The sequence below is a fragment of the Takifugu rubripes genome, chromosome 11, assembly GCF_901000725.2.
Source record: "Takifugu rubripes chromosome 11, fTakRub1.2, whole genome shotgun sequence".
NCBI lineage: Eukaryota > Metazoa > Chordata > Actinopteri > Tetraodontiformes > Tetraodontidae > Takifugu > Takifugu rubripes.
Genome location: NC_042295.1, coordinates 15,938,714 through 15,956,213, shown reverse-complemented (window position 1 = coordinate 15,956,213; position 17,500 = coordinate 15,938,714). Strand labels below are relative to the sequence as shown.

Here is a 17,500-nt window from a genome sequence, read left to right as displayed (position 1 = left end):
GTCTCTGTCTCTGGTCTCAGGTCTCTGTCTCTGTCTCTGGTCTCTGGTCTCTGGTCTCTGGTCTCTGGTCTCTGGTCTCTGGTCTCTGGTCTCTGGTCTCTGTCTCTGTCTCTGTCTCTGTCTCTGTCTCTGGTCTCTGGTCTCTGTCTCTGGTCTCTGGTCTCTGTCTCTGTCCTCTGGTCTCTGGTCTCTGGTCTCTGTCTCTGGTCTCTGGTCTCTGGTCTCTGGTCTCTGTCTCTGTCTCTGGTCTCTGTCTCTGTCTCTGTCTCTGGTCTCTGTCTCTGGTCTCTGTCTCTGGTCTCTGGTCTCTGGTCTCTGGTCTCTGGTCTCTGGTCTCTGGTCTCTGTCTCTGGTCTCAGGTCTCTGGTCTCTGTCTCTGTCTCTGGTCTCAGGTCTCTGTCTCTGGTCTCTGGTCTCTGGTCTCTGGTCTCTGGTCTCTGGTCTCTGGTCTCAGGTCTCTGGTCTCTGTCTCTGGTCTCAGGTCTCAGGTCTCTGTCTCTGTCTCAGGTCTCTGTCTCTGTCTCTGTCTCTGGTCTCTGGTCTCTGGTCCTCTGGTCTCAGGTCTCTGTCTCTGTCTCTGTCTCTGGTCTCTGGTCTCTGGTCTCTGTCTCTGGTCTCAGGTCTCTGTCTCTGTCTCTGGTCTCTGGTCTCTGGTCTCTGGTCTCTGGTCTCTGGTCTCTGGGTCTCTGGTCTCTGGTCTCTGGTCTCTGGGTCTCTGGTCTCTGTCTCTGGTCTCTGGTCTCAGGGTATCTGGTCTCTGTCTCTTCTGGTCTCTGGCTCCTGTCCTCTGGTCTCTGGTCTCTGGTCTCTGGTCTCAGGTCTCAGGTCTCTGTCTCTGGTCTCTGGTCTCTGGTCTCTGGTCTCTGTCCTCTGGTCTCTGGTCTCTGGTCTCTGTCTCTGGTCTCAGGTCTCTGGTCTCTGGTCTCAGGTCTCTGGTCTCTGTCCTCTGGTCTCTGGTCTCTGGTCTCTGGTCTCTGGTCTCTGTCCTCTGGTCTCTGGTCTCTGTCTCTGGTCTCAGGTCTCTGGTCTCTGGTCTCAGGTCTCTGGTCTCTGGTCTCAGGTCTCTGGTCTCTGGTCTCAGTCTCTGTCTCTGTCCTCTGGTCTCTGGTCTCTGGTCTCTGGTCTCTGGTCTCTGTCCTCTGGTCTCTGGTCTCTGTCTCTGGTCTCAGGTCTCTGGTCTCTGGTCTCAGGTCTCTGGTCTCTGGTCTCAGGTCTCTGGTCTCTGGTCTCTGGTCTCTGGTCTCTGGTCTCTGTCTCTGGTCTCTGTCTCTGGTCTCAGGTCTCTGGTCTCTGGTCCGATGTGGGGCCAAAGACTCGTCAGCGGGGCTTTAGCTGAGCTGCACTCTCGAGCCAGGAGGCGGTTTCCTCCAGTGCTTCATTCCTCCTCTTCTACGTCCTCCACAGATCGTCTGAACGTCCCCAGCATGCTGGTGCTGAGCGGCTGTGGGATCAGCAGGGCTGGGGAGCAGGCGGAGATCGCTGCCTTCTGTGCCCACGTCATGGAGCTGGATCTGTCTCATAACCAGCTGCAGGACTGGCACCAGGTACCTTCAATAAGAGCACGGCACCTTCTCGTCCGTTCTGTCTGATTGGACCTCTTGGAAATGAGAGCTATTGTGTGCAGATCAGTAAAATTGTGTCCAGCATCCCCAACCTGGAGTTTCTGAACCTAAGCTCGAACCCTCTGGGAGGAATGACCCTGGATCCACATTGTGCTCGAGCCTTTTCCAGAGTGCGGCGCTTCGTCCTCAACAACACGCAGGTGTCCTGGGAGACGGTGCTGCTGCTGACCCGGGAGATGCCCAAGTAAGGACGCCTTCATGCTGCTCATGCTCTATGGAGGCTTTAGCTTTTATTTTGGGTGGCTTGTGGGATTTAAGGTTTTTCTGCCAGTCTGACTTTAGACTTTAGGTATTCCGAGAAGACCAGGAACTGAAGTGGACACTCATGTTTGAGGAAAAGCTCAGAAGTTCCTGATGGGGTCCTGTAACTTTACATTTCCTAATTAATCTATGGCCTGACCTGAACATGTCCATACAGCTGTTTACCCCAGAAAGAAATAAGTGAGTGGTTGATTTTATACAGGTCAGACTGAGTTTTCACCCACTGGGAGTCGACCAGTGGGGCCAGGGGGGCCAGGGGGGCCAGTGGGGCCAGGGGGGCCAGGGGGGCCAGGGGGGGCCAGTGGGTTTCTTAATCCCCGGACCTCCGTCCGTCACATTCACTCTTGCCTTTGGGTCCGTCCTGCAGACTGGAGGAGCTGTTCCTCTGCCTTAACGAGTACAGCAACGTGGGTGTCTCCAGCGTGGCCTGCCCCACCCTGCGCCTGCTCCACATCACCGACAACAGCCTGAAGGACTGGGCCGACATCCGCAAGTTCGGCTCCATGTTCCCCTCGCTGGACACGCTGGTCATGGCCAACAACAACCTGAGCTCCATCCAGGACGGCAAAGACATCCTCAAGCGGCTCTTCCCCAACCTGCGCAACATCAACCTGAACAACTCAGGTGAGCAAAACTGAAAGGTGGGCTCAGCTCTCCAACTTCCTGTTCCCAGGCTGCTGACAGGAAGTAGCACAAACTACCAGGTCACTGCATCCTAAAAACTGGGTTGTGTGTAGCGCAGCGGGTTCTGAGGAGTTCTGAGGAGTTCTGAGGAGTTCTGAGGAGTTCTGAGGACAACAAGCTTGTTCTAATTTCTATCTGTGAGAAAATACGTGTCCACAAATGAATCAAGTGATTTAACGTCAGGGATCTCTTTAGACTCCCGCCCAGTCGAAGTCTCTCTCTGCCTCAGGTCTGAACCAATGGGGCGACATCGAGAAGCTGAACTTCTTCCCAAAGTTGGAGGAGGTGCGGCTGCAGGGGATTCCCTTGCTGCAGACCTACACCGACGCCGAGCGCCGCAGCCTGATAATAGCACAGTGAGTCTGTTCAGCGCCGGCTGCTGCGCCGCCTGTGCTCAGCCAGCTTTGTGTCCCTTCCAGGCTTCCTTACGTCTCCCTGTTAAACGGCAGCGTGGTGACTGATGTGGAGCGGGAGGACGCAGAGAGGTTCTTCATCCGTTACTACCTGGACTACCCCAAAGAGGAGCTGCCCTTCAGGTATGAGTGGCTGCAGCGGGCAGCGTAAACCCGTGCTGCCCCCCCTGACGGCCGTTTGCCCCCGCAGGTACCACTGCCTCGTAACCAAGTACGGGCAGCTGGAGCCCCTGGCTGAGATTGACCTCAGGCCGCGCTGCCGCGCACGGGTGGAGGTCCACTGCGAGGAGAAGGTGGAACAGGTGCGAAATGTTGCATGTGTGGGTCTTTGTGCGCCCTCTCCCGCATTAGCATCGGATCAACTGAATACTTGCATTCCTATTGGCCATCAAGCTAACGTGGCCGCAGAGGCTGGCGGCCTCGACTCACACTGACGACCTGCGATGTGTCTCAGGTAAACATCCGTTTGGATCAGACTGTTGCCGAGCTGAAGAAGCAGCTGACCGGCGTGGTCCGACTCTCCACCAACAGCATGCGGCTCTATTACATCGACAAGAGCAGTGCTTTCGGACCGGAGGAGATGAAGTACAGCACCAGGGTGCTGCACTCCTATGGCATCCAAGATGGCGACGAGCTGATGGTGGTGCCCAAGACCAAGTGAACGGCTGCTGCTGTGTGACTGTGCGGACTGATTATTGGATCCTTTTTAATTGTTTCGCTGACTGATATTTACAGGGAACCGTGTAACGAGCTCCAACACTCGGAGGGTAAACTGAGCACCACTAGCACAGCAGCGGTGGGCCGCTGGAAGGCTCAACGTGCACCCGCCCAGAAACTTCATTTAGCTTCACCATTAGAGCCAGTGGAGGCATCCGTCGCTCTGCAGGCTGAGACGCAGCAGCCGCTGCACACAGGGGGAGAGTAGCTTTACCAGCAGCTTTTCCTTTCAGGCATGTATCATAGCTCCGGCACAGGGAGGCGCTCCTCCTCGTTAGCTGCGGCGCTCCGTGTTGCTGTACGTTAGACGGCGAGGACGCCACAGGAAAGCCTTTACACCCGGCTCGTCTTGTCGTTTACTGCTGTGTTTTTCATGCTGTGCGTCGTTTCTTCCAACCCCCTGATTGTGGTCACGAGCTGTGGCCACAACCAGGGGGTTGATGTCATAACTTTAAGGTCTCAGCATGCGCCTGCTTCTGATGGGTGTTTCAGGGTTCCATCCAAGTGGAACCCGCGTCTGCTTACATGAAGATGACTTCATGACTAAATGGCCCGGCATTAAATGCAGGGTCATCCAGCTGTGAAAAGGGTAAACGCCATGTTTCTTTTGACCTTTGGCATTTTATGGGCTTGCTGGATGAAGCCGTCGGCCTCGTTGGGGGATTGTAGAGGATTTTAGTGTCTTTATTAAGGGAGGAAAGTCATCTTTTCTATGAATTTAGGGAAATATCAGGATGTTTTATTTATTTCTTCCATTTTTCTGCTCACAGATGTTGTCAGACAGCACCTGCTGATGTGGCTTTATAGGTGGGTGTGTGGAACATTTGCCCCACACCTGTAGGACTGCAGGTGTGTTCAGTGCTGCCACCTGCTGGTCACAGTAAGGCCTGGAGGGACTGTCTTGCCTTTGACCGTGTTTCTGGGGTCGTAAAGAGGGTCCAGAGTCGATTCTTTCTTATTTTTGTTTCTCGGAAGCTAAAAGTCTTCTTTTTCAGTCCATTGTTTAGCCTTCGGTTCAGGTCAGTCACATGACCCGTCCTTAGCATTTGAGCGTATGAATATTCCAACCAAAGATAGCTCACTGGGTTGTTCTTCTACACAGCAAGTATTGATCCTATTGTGAAGCCTTGGCCTGTCTAAGTGGAGAATGGACGTCTGACAACTGGTGCTATTGATTTTCTCCTCTGTAGGAAGCGATTCTTCATCCCACCACTGACTCGTGAAGCCACAGTATGAAATATTCACAAAGTGACGGTTTGGAAACCAGGATGTGGTTTTGCACTCTTGGCTGATGTGTTGTTTCCTTGTGAACAAACCTCCCTTCTCACTGTCCTAATTAACCACTTTTAACCACTATACTTGAATATAATGGACGTTGTGATGAGGGATCGCCCCTTTCCTCCCGCTAGCGCTGCTTTAGCGTGGACGAGCATGAATCACAGCCATAGAAACCAGCAGCACCGCTGGCACCAAATAAACCCGTCCCTATATTATTAGCACCACGTTTGCAGTGAAAATGTTATTATGGGGTGTTATTTATTAATTTATTGCATTTCCTTAGCATATTGTTCTTTTATTTGATGCATATTTATGGAAGAAAACATTATGGTGTTTGTTATGTCATAAATGAATTGTGTTATTTTATTGACAGTATTGAAAACGGCCACTTTTCCTCTGCGAGGCTGTTGTTGCGTTGCAGTTGCAGCCAGATACAGAACGGCATCAGATAGAATGGGCTCGTATGGATCTGATATGCCATGATGACATCGTCACCTGCCACGGCTCAAGTGCCACAACAGACCTCGAATCTGGCTGCAGCTTCGTTACGTCTGAGATTAATTACTGTGATCATTCCTGTGAAAATAACCACCAACCAAATGGTGGGTTCCCCTGTCTGCTCACCCCTGAAGCAACGTTCTGGGAGACACTGTGGAGATTTAAGCTTCAGTTAAATCGGATGTTTAATCATGTCAAGCAGGCGTATTGGGGCATTTTTGGGGCACGCACGTTAATTACTGAGTCCTAAAATCCATCAGTACATGATGATGGTTTAAATTTCTTGTTTTTGTGTTGTTTTCAGGTATCACCTGTTAATAATGCAGAGTTTAAACACCCTCATTGCTTAAATATGCAACATGCGACGCTGGAGGATGTTGAATAGAACACGTGCAACTACTCTGAAAACTCCTAAAAATGGCAAAAGGTTCAATGTTATTACAGACTGTGGTTTAAGGCTTACAAGTAGTTTTTGAAATAAAATATGCCACACTTAACTCTTTATAATCAGTGGAAAGTAATAGAAAATGCATTTTAATAACCTGAAGTAAGACTGGTGTGTTTATTGGATAGATGTCAGTGATGATGTCATTGGATGGTGAATAAACGACTATGGCTCCTTAGTGACGTGCTTGTTTCCTCCAGGAATCACTCTCAGCCATGATTTATGAGGAGACCCCTTAATTTCATATATACTCATTTAATCTGAGAATTATTAAAAGGTTTGTTTAAACTAGAAATAGTTTAAACATTCTATTTTAGTGCATTTGTCCTTTACTTACGTCCATTTAGACGCTAATTAAAGAATTATAACAAGTGAGAAACGTGTTGATTCTTCAGTTTTTCCCTTTTGTTTCTTAATGAAGGAACTCTCTGTGTTTACGTCCATTGCCATGGCGACGGTGTAGGGGGCGGGGTCCCGCCTCGGCTGGATGACGCTCGCGCGGAGGCACCGACCAATCAGAGAGCAGCTTCTTCGCCGGACTGACGTCACTCTTAAAGCGAGAAGAACCGTTAGATGATGGCCGGAGAGTCCGACTCCTCCGCGGCGGGAGCTGCGCTCCATTAACCGGGATTTCTTCACCCAAACAGCCCAAGAGCTGCAGGACTCTCCATCCGTGACGGCTCCTCGTCCGCCGCAGTTTATGTTGCGCTCTAAAAAACAGCTGAAACCAGCCGCAAAGATACTTTTGGGGGCGTCTCCGTGTCCGTTCGGATGAGCCACAACCGTGAGGTGAGTGCATTATTCGGCGACTGCAACCTCACTTAAACTTCACAAACCTCGGTGGCATTCTTAGAACAAAAGGACAAGAGACTGATTTATTAAACTCTACCAGTCTTGCTATTGTTATTATTTAAACGCGCGAGCCTTGTGGGTTCTGGACCCCAAAAAGTTAATATTTTGTTGGGCAATCTGAGATGTCGCACCCTAAAATTCAAATGTGAAATACAGTGGGTAATAATAGAATATGATGTTTCTGTGAGACACTTTGAGATGACACTGAGTCGGTGTGGCGCAGTAGTCCCGTCCGCACCAGCCTGAGGGAGCCACCTAGCCACCTACCTAGCCACCTAGCCAGCCACCTAGCCAGCTACCTAGCCACCTACCTAGCCACCTAGCCAGCAACCTAGCCACCTAGCCAGCCACCTAGCCACCTACCTAGCCAGCTACCTAGCCAGCTACCTAGCCACTCACCCAGCCAGCCACTCACCCAGCCAGCTACCTAGCCACCTAGCCAGCCACCTAGCCAGCTACCTAGCCAGCCACTCACCCAGCCAGCCAGCCAGCTACCTAGCCACCTAGCCAGCCACCCAGCCAGCTACCTAGCCACCTAGCCAGCCACCTAGCCAGCTACCCAGCCAGCCACTCACCCAGCCAGCTACCTAGCCACCTAGCCAGCCACCTAGCCACCTACCTAGCCAGCTACCTAGCCAGCTACCTAGCCACTCACCCAGCCAGCCACTCACCCAGCCAGCTACCTAGCCACCTAGCCAGCCACCTAGCCAGCTACCTAGCCAGCCACTCACCTAGCCAGCCACTCACCCAGCCACTCACCCAGCCAGGTACCTAGCCAGGTACCTAACCACCCACCTAACCAGCCAGCACTTCACTCGGTTATGCGACACGGTGGGCGCTAAGTTTCCCCAGCGTCCGCCTTCTCTCAGCCCCCTTCGTGGACCCTCTGCAGGCTCCTGCACCGCTGCCATTAGCCGGCAGCCCTCCGGGGGTCCGACCGGTCTGATCACGTGGGGAACGCGCACGCGCGCAGCGAACAGCCTTTCGGTGGCGTCCAGGCCATCGGCCCGGCGGGCGTGCCAGGGCGGCCCCTCCCCCGGTGGCGGTGCCCCGCACAGCGGCCTCGGCCCGGGGCTACCTCTGCCCTTCCCTGGGGCAAACGGCCGATGATCTGACTGGATGCGCGTTATGATTCAGGTCTTTCACAGGCTCAAGTCCTGGAGCTTGAAAAACCACAGAGGGGTGAGAAATTCCGGTTTGCTCTGTGGAAGTGCGAAGCAGAGCAGAGGCGGGCACGGCCGTGCTGGATCCGGTGTCTCTGGCACCCGATCCGTGCGGCAGTGATAGTGGAGCGGATCGGTTACGCTCGAAGCTGCTCCTGGACCTGGCTGCTGCTCCCAGTAACGTGGTGTCGCCGGTGGCCCAGCAGCTGCTGGTGCACAAACCTGCTCGCCGCTCCTCTAAGAGCTCGCCGGAATTCCACGGAGTGTTAGGTGACCTGCAGAGGTCAGAGGTGACGCTATATTTACCGCTCTGTAACTGGAGCTGAGGCATTCTGGATCCCTCTGCTCCTGCTATCGCCTCACACTGGCTGCTGCACCCCCCCAGTGGCTCCCTGTGCCTCCCGTCCATTGGCCCGAGCACCCGGAACAGCCGGGAGAGCCCCTTCAGACCAACCTAAGCCCCCACCACCTCCCTTTATTCTCCCAGTCCCCCTCTGTAGAAGCAGGACGACATCATTTTGGGAATTTTCTTTGCCTCGGGAATACTTTCTGCTGGGACATCCCATCAGGTGATATTTGTGGATCATGGTAGAAGATCTTTGGCGCAGCCTCTGTAGCAGATTGACCTGTAAAGCAGACGTTAAGGTTCGGTGACTACATGTGTGTCCCTGCAGGCGTCGTCGCTGAGTGCCTGCCCCGTGGGGGGGCAACAGTAGGATGAGCTGCCCCAGACTGGACTGACACACCAGCCAGGGATCCAGCAGGTAGCCTATGGAAACATGTGGTACTGACGCAGCCGACGGGGCCACTGCTGCTTCTATAGCCGCTCACCAACACATGCTAACAGATGCTAACACATGCTAACAGATGCTAACAGATGCTAAGAAGCTGCTTCCTCCGTGGCTCCGGGTTCCCCCTGAATGCTTCGGGAGCGAGTCCTCCTCCTCTTCTCCCGTAGACAGAGGAGCTGAATGTTGCTCAGACCTGTGGCCAGTGGAGGCTGCAGCACATCGAGCTGTTCTGGACGGGGGGGTAGTGGGGGGGGGGGGGCATCAGTGTCATATTTTGAGGTATTTTTAGCTTCCAGGAACACTGAGTACAACTATTCATAGCTGGGGTGTCTGCTGATAAATCCCACAGTCTCCACATTAACTCCTGAAATCATTAACCTGCAATCATGATTTAAGATCAGTCAGTGATCGTTGCTGTCTCAGAGGAGACCTGGGGGCCACAGGGCTGGAGATGGGCCCGCTGGGGGCCACAGGGCTGGAGATGGGCCCGCTGGGGGCCAGTGGGCTGGAGGTGGACCCGCTGGGGGCCACAGGGCTGGAGATGGACCCGCTGGGGGCCAGTGGGCTGGAGATGGACCCGCTGGGGGCCACAGGGCTGGAGATGGACCCGCTGGGGGGCCACAGGGCTGGAGATGGGCCCGCTGGGGGCCAGAGGGCTAGAGATGGGCCCGCTGGGGGCCAGAGGGCTGGAGATGGACCCGCTGGGGGCCAGAGGGCTAGAGATGGGCCCGCTGGGGGCCAGAGGGCTGGAGATGGACCCGCTGGGGGCCACAGGGCTGGAGATGGACCCGCTGGGGACCAGAGGGCTAGAGATGGACCCGCTGGGGGCCAGAGGGCTGGAGATGGACCCGCTGGGGGCCAGTGGGCTGGAGATGGACCCGCTGGGGGCCAGAGGGCTAGAGATGGGCCCGCTGGGGGCTGCTTTGCCCCCCCGTAACAACATGTAATGAGACCAACTTTGGGCGTGTTGAACCTGTTTAGGGCTCCTGTGATCCGCGATGTGAAGCGGGGCCCTGTAGACGGTGACTAGCAGCCTGGTTAACCCTTAGTTCCCTGGTCTCGGCGGTGACTAGCAGCCTGGTTAACCCGTAGTTCCCTGGTCTCGGCGGTGACTAGCAGCCTGGTTAACCCTTAGTTCCCTGGTCTCGGCGGTGACTAGCAGCCTGGTTAACCCGTAGTTCCCTGGTCTCGGCGGTGACTAGCAGCCTGGTTAACCCTTAGTTCCCTGGTCTCGGCGGTGACTAGCAGCCTGGTTAACCCGTAGTTCCCTGGTCTCGGCGGTGACTAGCAGCCTGGTTAACCCGTAGTTCCCTGGTCTCGGCGGTGACTAGCAGCCTGGTTAACCCTTAGTTCCCTGGTCTCGGCGGTGACTAGCAGCCTGGTTAACCCTTAGTTCCCTGGTCTCGGCGGTGACTAGCAGCCTGGTTAACCCTTAGTTCCCTGGTCTCGGCGGTGACTAGCAGCCTGGTTAACCCTTAGTTCCCTGGTCTCAGCGGTGACTAGCAGCCTGGTTAACCCTTAGTTCCCTGGTCTCAGCAGTGACTAGCAGCCTGGTTAACCCTTAGTTCCGCTCTGAATCGGCCCTTCTGCTACTTTTAAATCAGGTTGTATTTTGTCAGGGCAAACAGACGGAGCTTGTTGCTGTGGTAACCATGACAACTGCTGGTTAACAGCACCTCAGGGGAGGCCTAAATGCAGCGTAGCCAGAGAGCACATGCTAGTGTGTGTGCTGTTGTTTCCATGGCGACACTGAAGCAAAGTGCATAGTTGCTTTTATCTTATCAGTCCTGCTCTCTGTGGTGGTCCCCCCTCTGGAGGAGGGCAGGAGGCAGCGAGGGGAGCCGGGGGGGCAACGCTGGGCCTGGCGGGGCTCTGGGGGCGGGGCTCTGGGGGCGGCCCGCCCGCCTGCAGCTCCAGATCCATACTCTGAATTATTGATCGCTCTGTGGTCACAGCGAGGAAGATGCTGGGGGAGGAAGCCATAGAGACCCGGAAGAGGGGAAATTACCGAGGAGAAATGGCAGTTAGGGGCAAAGCCGTGTCCCCGGGGGGGGGGGGGGCAGGAAAAGAGGAAAGGTTGAGGGGCAGATCACAGACATCAGCTGTACTGTAAATGAAGCCGGCCCAGACGAGCATCAGCAGCTCTTTTATTTATTCAGAGGCTGCTGAGCCTCTGCACCACCTGGCAGCAGCTCAGGGAACTCATCCACCACATTTCTTCTTCTATGCCTCTTTTCCCACTTGATGTTCCAATTTGTAGCTGCTGGAGCCGTGAGCAGCATTTAAAGCTCAACACGAGCTGATGGGCGCTACTGCAGGAGGCTTTCTGTGGGGTTCTGAGGGAGGCTTTAGCATCAGACAGCTTTATTGTGGCACGCACAACAAAACATGCTCCCTTAAAGCCAGTATTGTCTAACGTTGAAAGGCTTTTGGTGGATTTGTGAGGGTTGAAGCAGCAGTAGCGTAGCAGCAGCACCGTAGCAGCAGTAGCGTAGCAGCAGTAGCGTAGCAGCAGCACCGTAGCAGCTGCACCGTAGCAGCATTAGCGTAGCAGCAGCAGCATAGCAGCAGCACCGTAGCAGCAGCAGCGTAGCAGCAGCAGCGTAGCAGCAGCACCGTAGCAGCAGCAGCGTAGCAGCAGCACCGTAGCAGCAGCAGCGTAGCAGCAGCACCGTAGCAGCAGCACCGTAGCAGCAGCACCGTAGCAGCAGCAGCGTAGCAGCAGCAGCGTAGCAGCAGTACCGTAGCAGCAGCACCGTAGCAGCAGCAGCACCGTAGCAGCAGCACCGTAGCAGCAGTAGCGTAGCAGCAGCAGCACCGTAGCAGCAGCACCGTAGCAGCATTAGCGTAGCAGCAGCAGCGTAGCAGCAGTAGCGTAGCAGCAGCACCGTAGCAGCAGCACCGTAGCAGCAGCACCGTAGCAGCATTAGCGTAGCAGCAGCAGCGTAGCAGCAGTAGCGTAGCAGCAGCACCGTAGCAGCAGCACCGTAGCAGCATTAGCGTAGCAGCAGCAGCGTAGCAGCAGCACCGTAGCAGCAGCAGCGTAGCAGCAGTAGCGTAGCAGCAGCAGCACCGTAGCAGCAGCAGCACCGTAGCAGCAGTAGCGTAGCAGCAGCACCGTAGCAGCAGCACCGTAGCAGCAGCACCGTAGCAGCAGCAGCGTAGCAGCAGCACCGTAGCAGCAGCAGCACCGTAGCAGCAGCAGCACCGTAGCAGCAGTAGCGTAGCAGCAGCACCGTAGCAGCAGCACCGTAGCAGCAGCACCGTAGCAGCAGCACCGTAGCAGCAGCAGCGTAGCAGCAGCAGCACCGTAGCAGCAGCACCGTAGCAGCAGTAGCGTAGCAGCAGCAGCACCGTAGCAGCAGCACCGTAGCAGCAGTACCAATCGTGCTAGCATTGAGACGCTGCTATGCTAAGTATTGATTTGCTGATGGACTAATGCTTGTCTACTTTTGTGGTTGCAGTCCACGCAGCCTTTCAGAGGCGGCTGACAGAGCAGCGCTAGCATGTCGCGCCTCTCCTCCACGGCCAAGCGCTACGCAGGCTCCTCCTACTCCGGCCACTACGGCTCCTACAGCTCCTCCCTGACTCCGGGCCTGGGCTCCTACGGTGAGCGGGACCGGCTGTCCTCCTACGTCTCTCCCATGTCCTCTACCTCTTCCTCGGGCTACTGCTCCTCCAACTATCTGAGCAGCTCCACCGCCCGCAGCCGCAACTACAGCACCTTGTCGGACCCGGACCGCGACCGTGGCCGGACCGTCCCCCGCACCGACATCCTCGGGAGCAGCAGCAGCCGGCGGAGCGAGAGCCTCAGCAGGACGCCCGTTAAGAGCTGCAGGGAGTCGGGACTCAGCGGGGGGGGCGTCCTACGCTTGCTACAGCTCGTACCCTTCATCCTCCGCCCCGTCCAGCTACCTCTCCTCCTCACCGGCGGCCTCGGGCATCTCGCTGTCCCGGCGAAGATCCGTCTCCCAGAGCGACCTGAGCAGAGACTTGGCTTCCCTGGGCCTCGGCGACGCCTCCTCCTCCTCCAGCCCCTCGTCTTCAGCCCTGCGGAGCTACCGCAGTCGCACCAGCGATGTCTCCACTTCCTACGGCAACACTTCCCGCCCGGCCTATTCAGGCCTCTCGCGGAGCTCCACCCTGGAGACCTTTGGCGGCAGCAGCAGAAGCTACAGCGCCTCGGCGTGGGAGCCCGGCAGCACCGGGGGCCCAGCCTCCCCCAGCAGGGCGGTAAGAGCCTCCCCTGTGTGTCTGCATGTCAGCCTGTATTGTGTGTGTGCCCTCATCACTGTTGGGGGGTGTTGAGTCCTCTGGCTCTATCCACGGGACAAAAGAGGGGCCGGACGAGTTCTTATTGTTCCGGTCTCAGTTTAATGTTACTGTCCAGTCCAGACTGTGGCTGGAAGGTTCCGAGCAGCAGTCCCGACCCCTTTGGGCCCCTGCAGTCACTCTGACAGCCCGACATTTTCACCCTTTCTTGCCTATTTTGCACCAATAATTCGAGCCCCAACGTGATGTCATCATCCGAGAGTGGCGGCGCGTGCTCGGATGATACGCGCCGCGTTTGCGTGCGTTGGACGTGGACGTGGACGTGGACGTGGACGTGGACGTGGCGAGCAGCTGGAACGGCATTTTCATTTACCGTCCAGCCGTTAAAGTTAGGTTGATAAACATCCAGGCCAAGGATCAAGCGGCGGATTTTCCCAGATTTGGGAAACATGAAGCATGAAGCATCAGGTAAGAGCCTCAAATATAGTAATTCAAATAATTATCACGCATGTTCATTACCAAACGTCTGCAGGTCGTGATGGCAGTAAAATAATGAAGCAGTTTAGTCAGTTAATGATATCCAGAAATAGCCATTCTGCTTTTTTAGCCATTCCCAGAAAGTTGTCCAGCGCAGTTTCACAGGAAACTCACTTTTGATCCGTCCCTCCAAGAGATTAAACCGCAGCCTGTTTTAGTCAGTAATAGATCATTAATAGAGCGAATGCATGGTTGGGACGGTGGTTACACAACACCACCTCAGGATTCCTTTACCATGTTGTGTCACTGACTACACGTTTTTCTAATTTGAACAGATCCGTGGCCCTGGCGTCTGAGGGCCCCCACGCTGGTGAAGGAGACGCTCGGGATGATTGTTGCTGGTTGTACATTTCCACCAGTGGAAAAGTTGCAGGTTTTGTTTAAGTTCACACGGTGTTTGAACCACACGGGGGCGCTGTTGCCCAAGTTAACTTTACAGCATTAAAATGATCCACGAGTTTTTAATGTGCCTTTTATTTGGTGGACAGTCTTAAAATGTCACTTCTTTTTGGATTTAATGCTACATTCATTCTTCATTATTCTCGGGCCGCCACCCAGCAGGTCGTTACCCACGTATGGCGACTGGTGACGCGTCGATGGGCAGCGGCGATACAAGGTTACGCAACACAGTAGATCAAAGCCCTGTTTGGCTTTGGACAATCAAAGCTTAAAGTCTCTCTGGAATCCAAAACATCAATTTGAACCAGCTCTTCCATGACAACGTTTCCTAAAAACCTCCTCATAACTTTTGTTTAATGCCAACAGTCAGACACAGACGTTGGCGACCTTGGCGACACGTGACCTCTTGGGTGGAGGTCATTTGGGGCATGAAGGCTGGGTCACCAGTCCAGGACCTGCAGCAGCACTTTAGTTTCCAATCAACTGAATGATGTGTATGTTAGCGGGTCCAGGAGGTAGATGACGTGTAACCGTGGCAACCTGAGCCCCCCGCCGAGCAACGTAACGTGTTACACAACCTAAACTGAGCTCAAGATGAGGGTCGGCCTGTGACAGTGGGTATTCCTGGACCACGATGATGCAGGACCCACTGACCCACTTTAGATCAGCACTAGCTGGGATCAATGGAGCAGAGGAGGGATCAGAGGACGGATCAGAGGAGGATGGAAGAGGTCACAAGTGTGTGTGCGTGTGCGTGTGTGTGTGCGTGTGTGTGTGCGTGTGTTGACCTGATTCACCGTGTCACTGCAGTCATCTGTCAGCTTTATTAAATTCAGATTCAGCCACGACCCGATCCAGATGAACCAGAAACGTTATCATCTTTGGGCTCCTGGTGTTCTCAGCTTTTCACACACACTCCTGAACTCTCCCACACACACACTCCTGAACTCTCCCACACACACACTCCTGAACTCTCCCACACACACACTCGAAAATCAGCCCGGTCAGCATTAACTGGGGGGGAAGAACGTCCCGTACGGTGCCGACAGTAAGTGTTCCGGAATGTTGGTACAGGCCTCCGTCAACTGTCAGGCTGATATGGCCCATTTAGATTAGTGAGAGCTGTTTCCATGGCGACTGTTGGCTGGCTCCTCCTAGATTTTGCTGCTTTATCCCATTTATTATGACAGCAAATCCCTGTTAGCATCAGACATCAGGAAACAGACCCCGACCCTGACCCCAACCCCGACCCTGACCCCAACCCCGACCCTGACCCCGACCCCGACCCTGACCCTGACCCCGACCCCAACCCCAACCCTGACCCCGACCCTGACCCCAACCCCGACCCTGACCCCGCTCCCCAGCTCACCCTGTTCAGCCCGCTGATGGAATGTGTCCGTCGCACGCGTGAGCTGCATCCTCACACCCCGGGGCCGGCCCTGGGTCCAGGTCACTGGGTCCGGACCTGGGACCAGCCCTGGTCCGGCCCCAGGTCCAGGTCACTGGTAGTACCCCACAGACTTCACTCTGTTTCAGTGTCTCTCTGGAGGCAGGAACAGAAGGTGTGAGGAGTGGGACAACCACCAACTCTTCTACGTTTACGTGTAAGGATCAAAGAGATCAGAGAGATCAAAGAGATCAGAGAGCAGCCCGTTGGTGCTTGTGAACCAGCCACATTTGGGTCCTTCTGGAACCACCTACAGTCGTCCAGGTTCAGAACATCATTAAAGATTCGAGCATCTAATTTTGGAGGTGTTCGCTGCACCATCTGGGTCCGGGTCCGGTTCCGGTTCCGGTTCTCCTCCTACACGCGTGGCAGCTGGCAGGCTTCTTGTCCTGATCACCAGTCTCCTTGGGTCGCAGCACCCAGCAGGGCGACTTATGACGTAGGCCGCGGCCCTGGAGGCGGCCGCTGACGTCAGGCGTAGGCGGTGGAAGGGGGCGGGGCCTCCCCTCAGCGGGGACTCGGTGCGTGCGCGTTATCACAGAGGCTGAAGGTGCACGGAGGATCGCGTCCCCGGTCGATACCAGTGGTTACGGTCAGATTCTCGCGTCGCTTTGCGCGCTTTTCTGCCGCTTTAGCCGCGTTGGAGCTGCGGCCACGCGCAGGTTTGCGTGACCGGGACCAGGTTCCAGGTTCCAGGTTCCAGGTTCCAGGTTCCAGGTTCCAGGCGAGCGCAGGAATGGCTGAATAACGTAGCGGCAGCAGAGAAGCCCCCCGCCCCCGCCGCAGCGTCCCCTGCCCCCGCAGCAGCATGCCCAGCCTGCGCCAGTCGTACACGGTCACCGTCCCCGAGGAGCCGCCGGCCGCCGCCTTCCCCTTCCTGAAGCCGGACGCGCGGAGGAAGGGCAGCGTGTCCGGCTCCGCGCTGGTCTCCACCTTCGTCGGGCTCATCATCCACCAGGCCAGGGTAAGAACCGCTGTCCAGCAGAAGGGTCCCGGACCCGGTTATTGCTCGGACCCGGTGTCGCAGGAGGAAACCCGGGCTCCTGCACGCGCTTATGTAACGCGCTTATGTATGTTAATCCGCCTCGCGCACCGCGGCTGCTCGTCGTGCTCGTGAGTTCGCATTTGACCGGGAAAGGCACCGAAATGCGGGTGTTTTCTGCCCCATCGGGAGCTCTGGGTCCAGGACTTAAAGCTTTTATTGATCTGACCCCCCGGTCCTGGACCCCCCAGGTGACCCTTCACCGCTGGGTTTTTCCATCCTATAATTTCCCCAGCGATCAGATGTGGAGGAATGCTTCGGTTTGCCCCGCCACCTTGCTGCTGCCCGCGCGTGCACGTGTTCTTTGGCTCCAGAGTCCAGCCAACAACCACGTTTGTGTTACGCAACACACTCACATCAGTTGTAGCTCCTCCCACCTCCCCTCCTCCCCCCCTCTGCCAGGGAAGAGCCTTCACAGTAGGGGGGGGTCTGCATGGGTCTGTTTCCTTTCATCTTCCAGAGATGCAGCTTTGATCCTTCAGCAGCAGCTGTATGACACCTGTATGCACTATACATATATACGTATATATATAGGTTATATACTGCCTGGCAGAGGTCGGTGCTCCCACAGCTGTTTTTGTGGATGGAAGTTTGTACATCTAAACACCCATAAGCACACATGCCCCCCCCCCCCCCCCCCCCCCCACACACACACACATCAGCGTTCATTATATCGCCCGTGGACGTTTGATTCTTCAGTGCTTCGCTACAGCGTCCCTGGTGCTGGTGGGGGTGGTGGTGGCGGGGGGTGGGGGGGTGATAGTGGTGGTGGGGGTGGGGGGGGGGGGGTGGACGTCCTCACGGCTGAACAGCACATGAAAGTGCAACAACAAAGCTGTTATGTAACGAACCAGCACGGTTCTGTTGTGATCGCTCCGCTGGGGTGATCAGGGATTATGTCACATGTCCCGTGGTCCCGTGTGTGTGTGTGTGGGGGGGGGGAGGGGGGGGGGGGGGGGGGGGGGGGCGTCCTGGCAGCCACGCTTGGCCACAGGCTGCACTTCTGTTTACTTGTTTGTGTACGAGTGTGAGAATGTGACGTACGTTCTCCATCAGATGAAGCCCAACGTGTGTGTTGT

General features: G+C 55.6%; 3 protein-coding genes across 10 annotated transcripts in view; all 3 read left to right on the top strand.

Moving 5' to 3' along the window:
* tbcela (tubulin folding cofactor E-like a) overlaps positions 1–6,096 on the top strand; it is a 10,001-nt gene extending 3,905 nt beyond the window's left edge. For 5 of the 6 annotated variants that reach the window (XM_029843984.1, XM_029843986.1, XM_011608794.2 and 2 more), the window contains 7 exons: positions 1,405–1,544; positions 1,625–1,806; positions 2,251–2,507; positions 2,797–2,923; positions 2,987–3,103; positions 3,171–3,282; positions 3,435–6,096. In XM_029843984.1, coding sequence (XP_029699844.1) covers positions 1,405–1,544; positions 1,625–1,806; positions 2,251–2,507; positions 2,797–2,923; positions 2,987–3,103; positions 3,171–3,282; positions 3,435–3,641 — 1,142 coding nt within the window. In that variant the 3' untranslated portion in view covers positions 3,642–6,096. The remainder of the gene's footprint in view (positions 1–1,404; positions 1,545–1,624; positions 1,807–2,250; positions 2,508–2,796; positions 2,924–2,986; positions 3,104–3,170; positions 3,283–3,434) is intronic. The other variant, XM_029843988.1, reaches the window with a different exon arrangement.
* A 1,446-nt stretch (positions 6,097–7,542) lies between these two features.
* Positions 7,543–15,540, top strand: LOC101062254 (uncharacterized). The gene is made up of 4 exons (XM_029844169.1): positions 7,543–8,502; positions 8,608–8,697; positions 12,189–12,957; positions 15,482–15,540. Exons 3-4 carry the CDS (start codon positions 12,231–12,233, stop codon positions 15,538–15,540), a joined length of 786 nt encoding a protein of 261 aa, XP_029700029.1. The 5' UTR covers positions 7,543–8,502; positions 8,608–8,697; positions 12,189–12,230.
* LOC101062480 (ubiquitin carboxyl-terminal hydrolase 2-like) overlaps positions 15,323–17,500 on the top strand; it is a 9,214-nt gene continuing 7,036 nt past the window's right edge. Inside the window, exon 1 of one of the 3 annotated variants that reach the window (XM_029843992.1) lies at positions 15,323–16,343. In XM_029843992.1, the coding sequence (XP_029699852.1) occupies positions 16,188–16,343 (156 nt within the window). In that variant the 5' untranslated portion in view covers positions 15,323–16,187. Of the gene's footprint in view, positions 16,344–16,989; positions 17,011–17,500 lie in introns of those variants that run through there. The other 2 variants (XM_029843991.1, XM_029843993.1) reach the window with 2 other exon arrangements.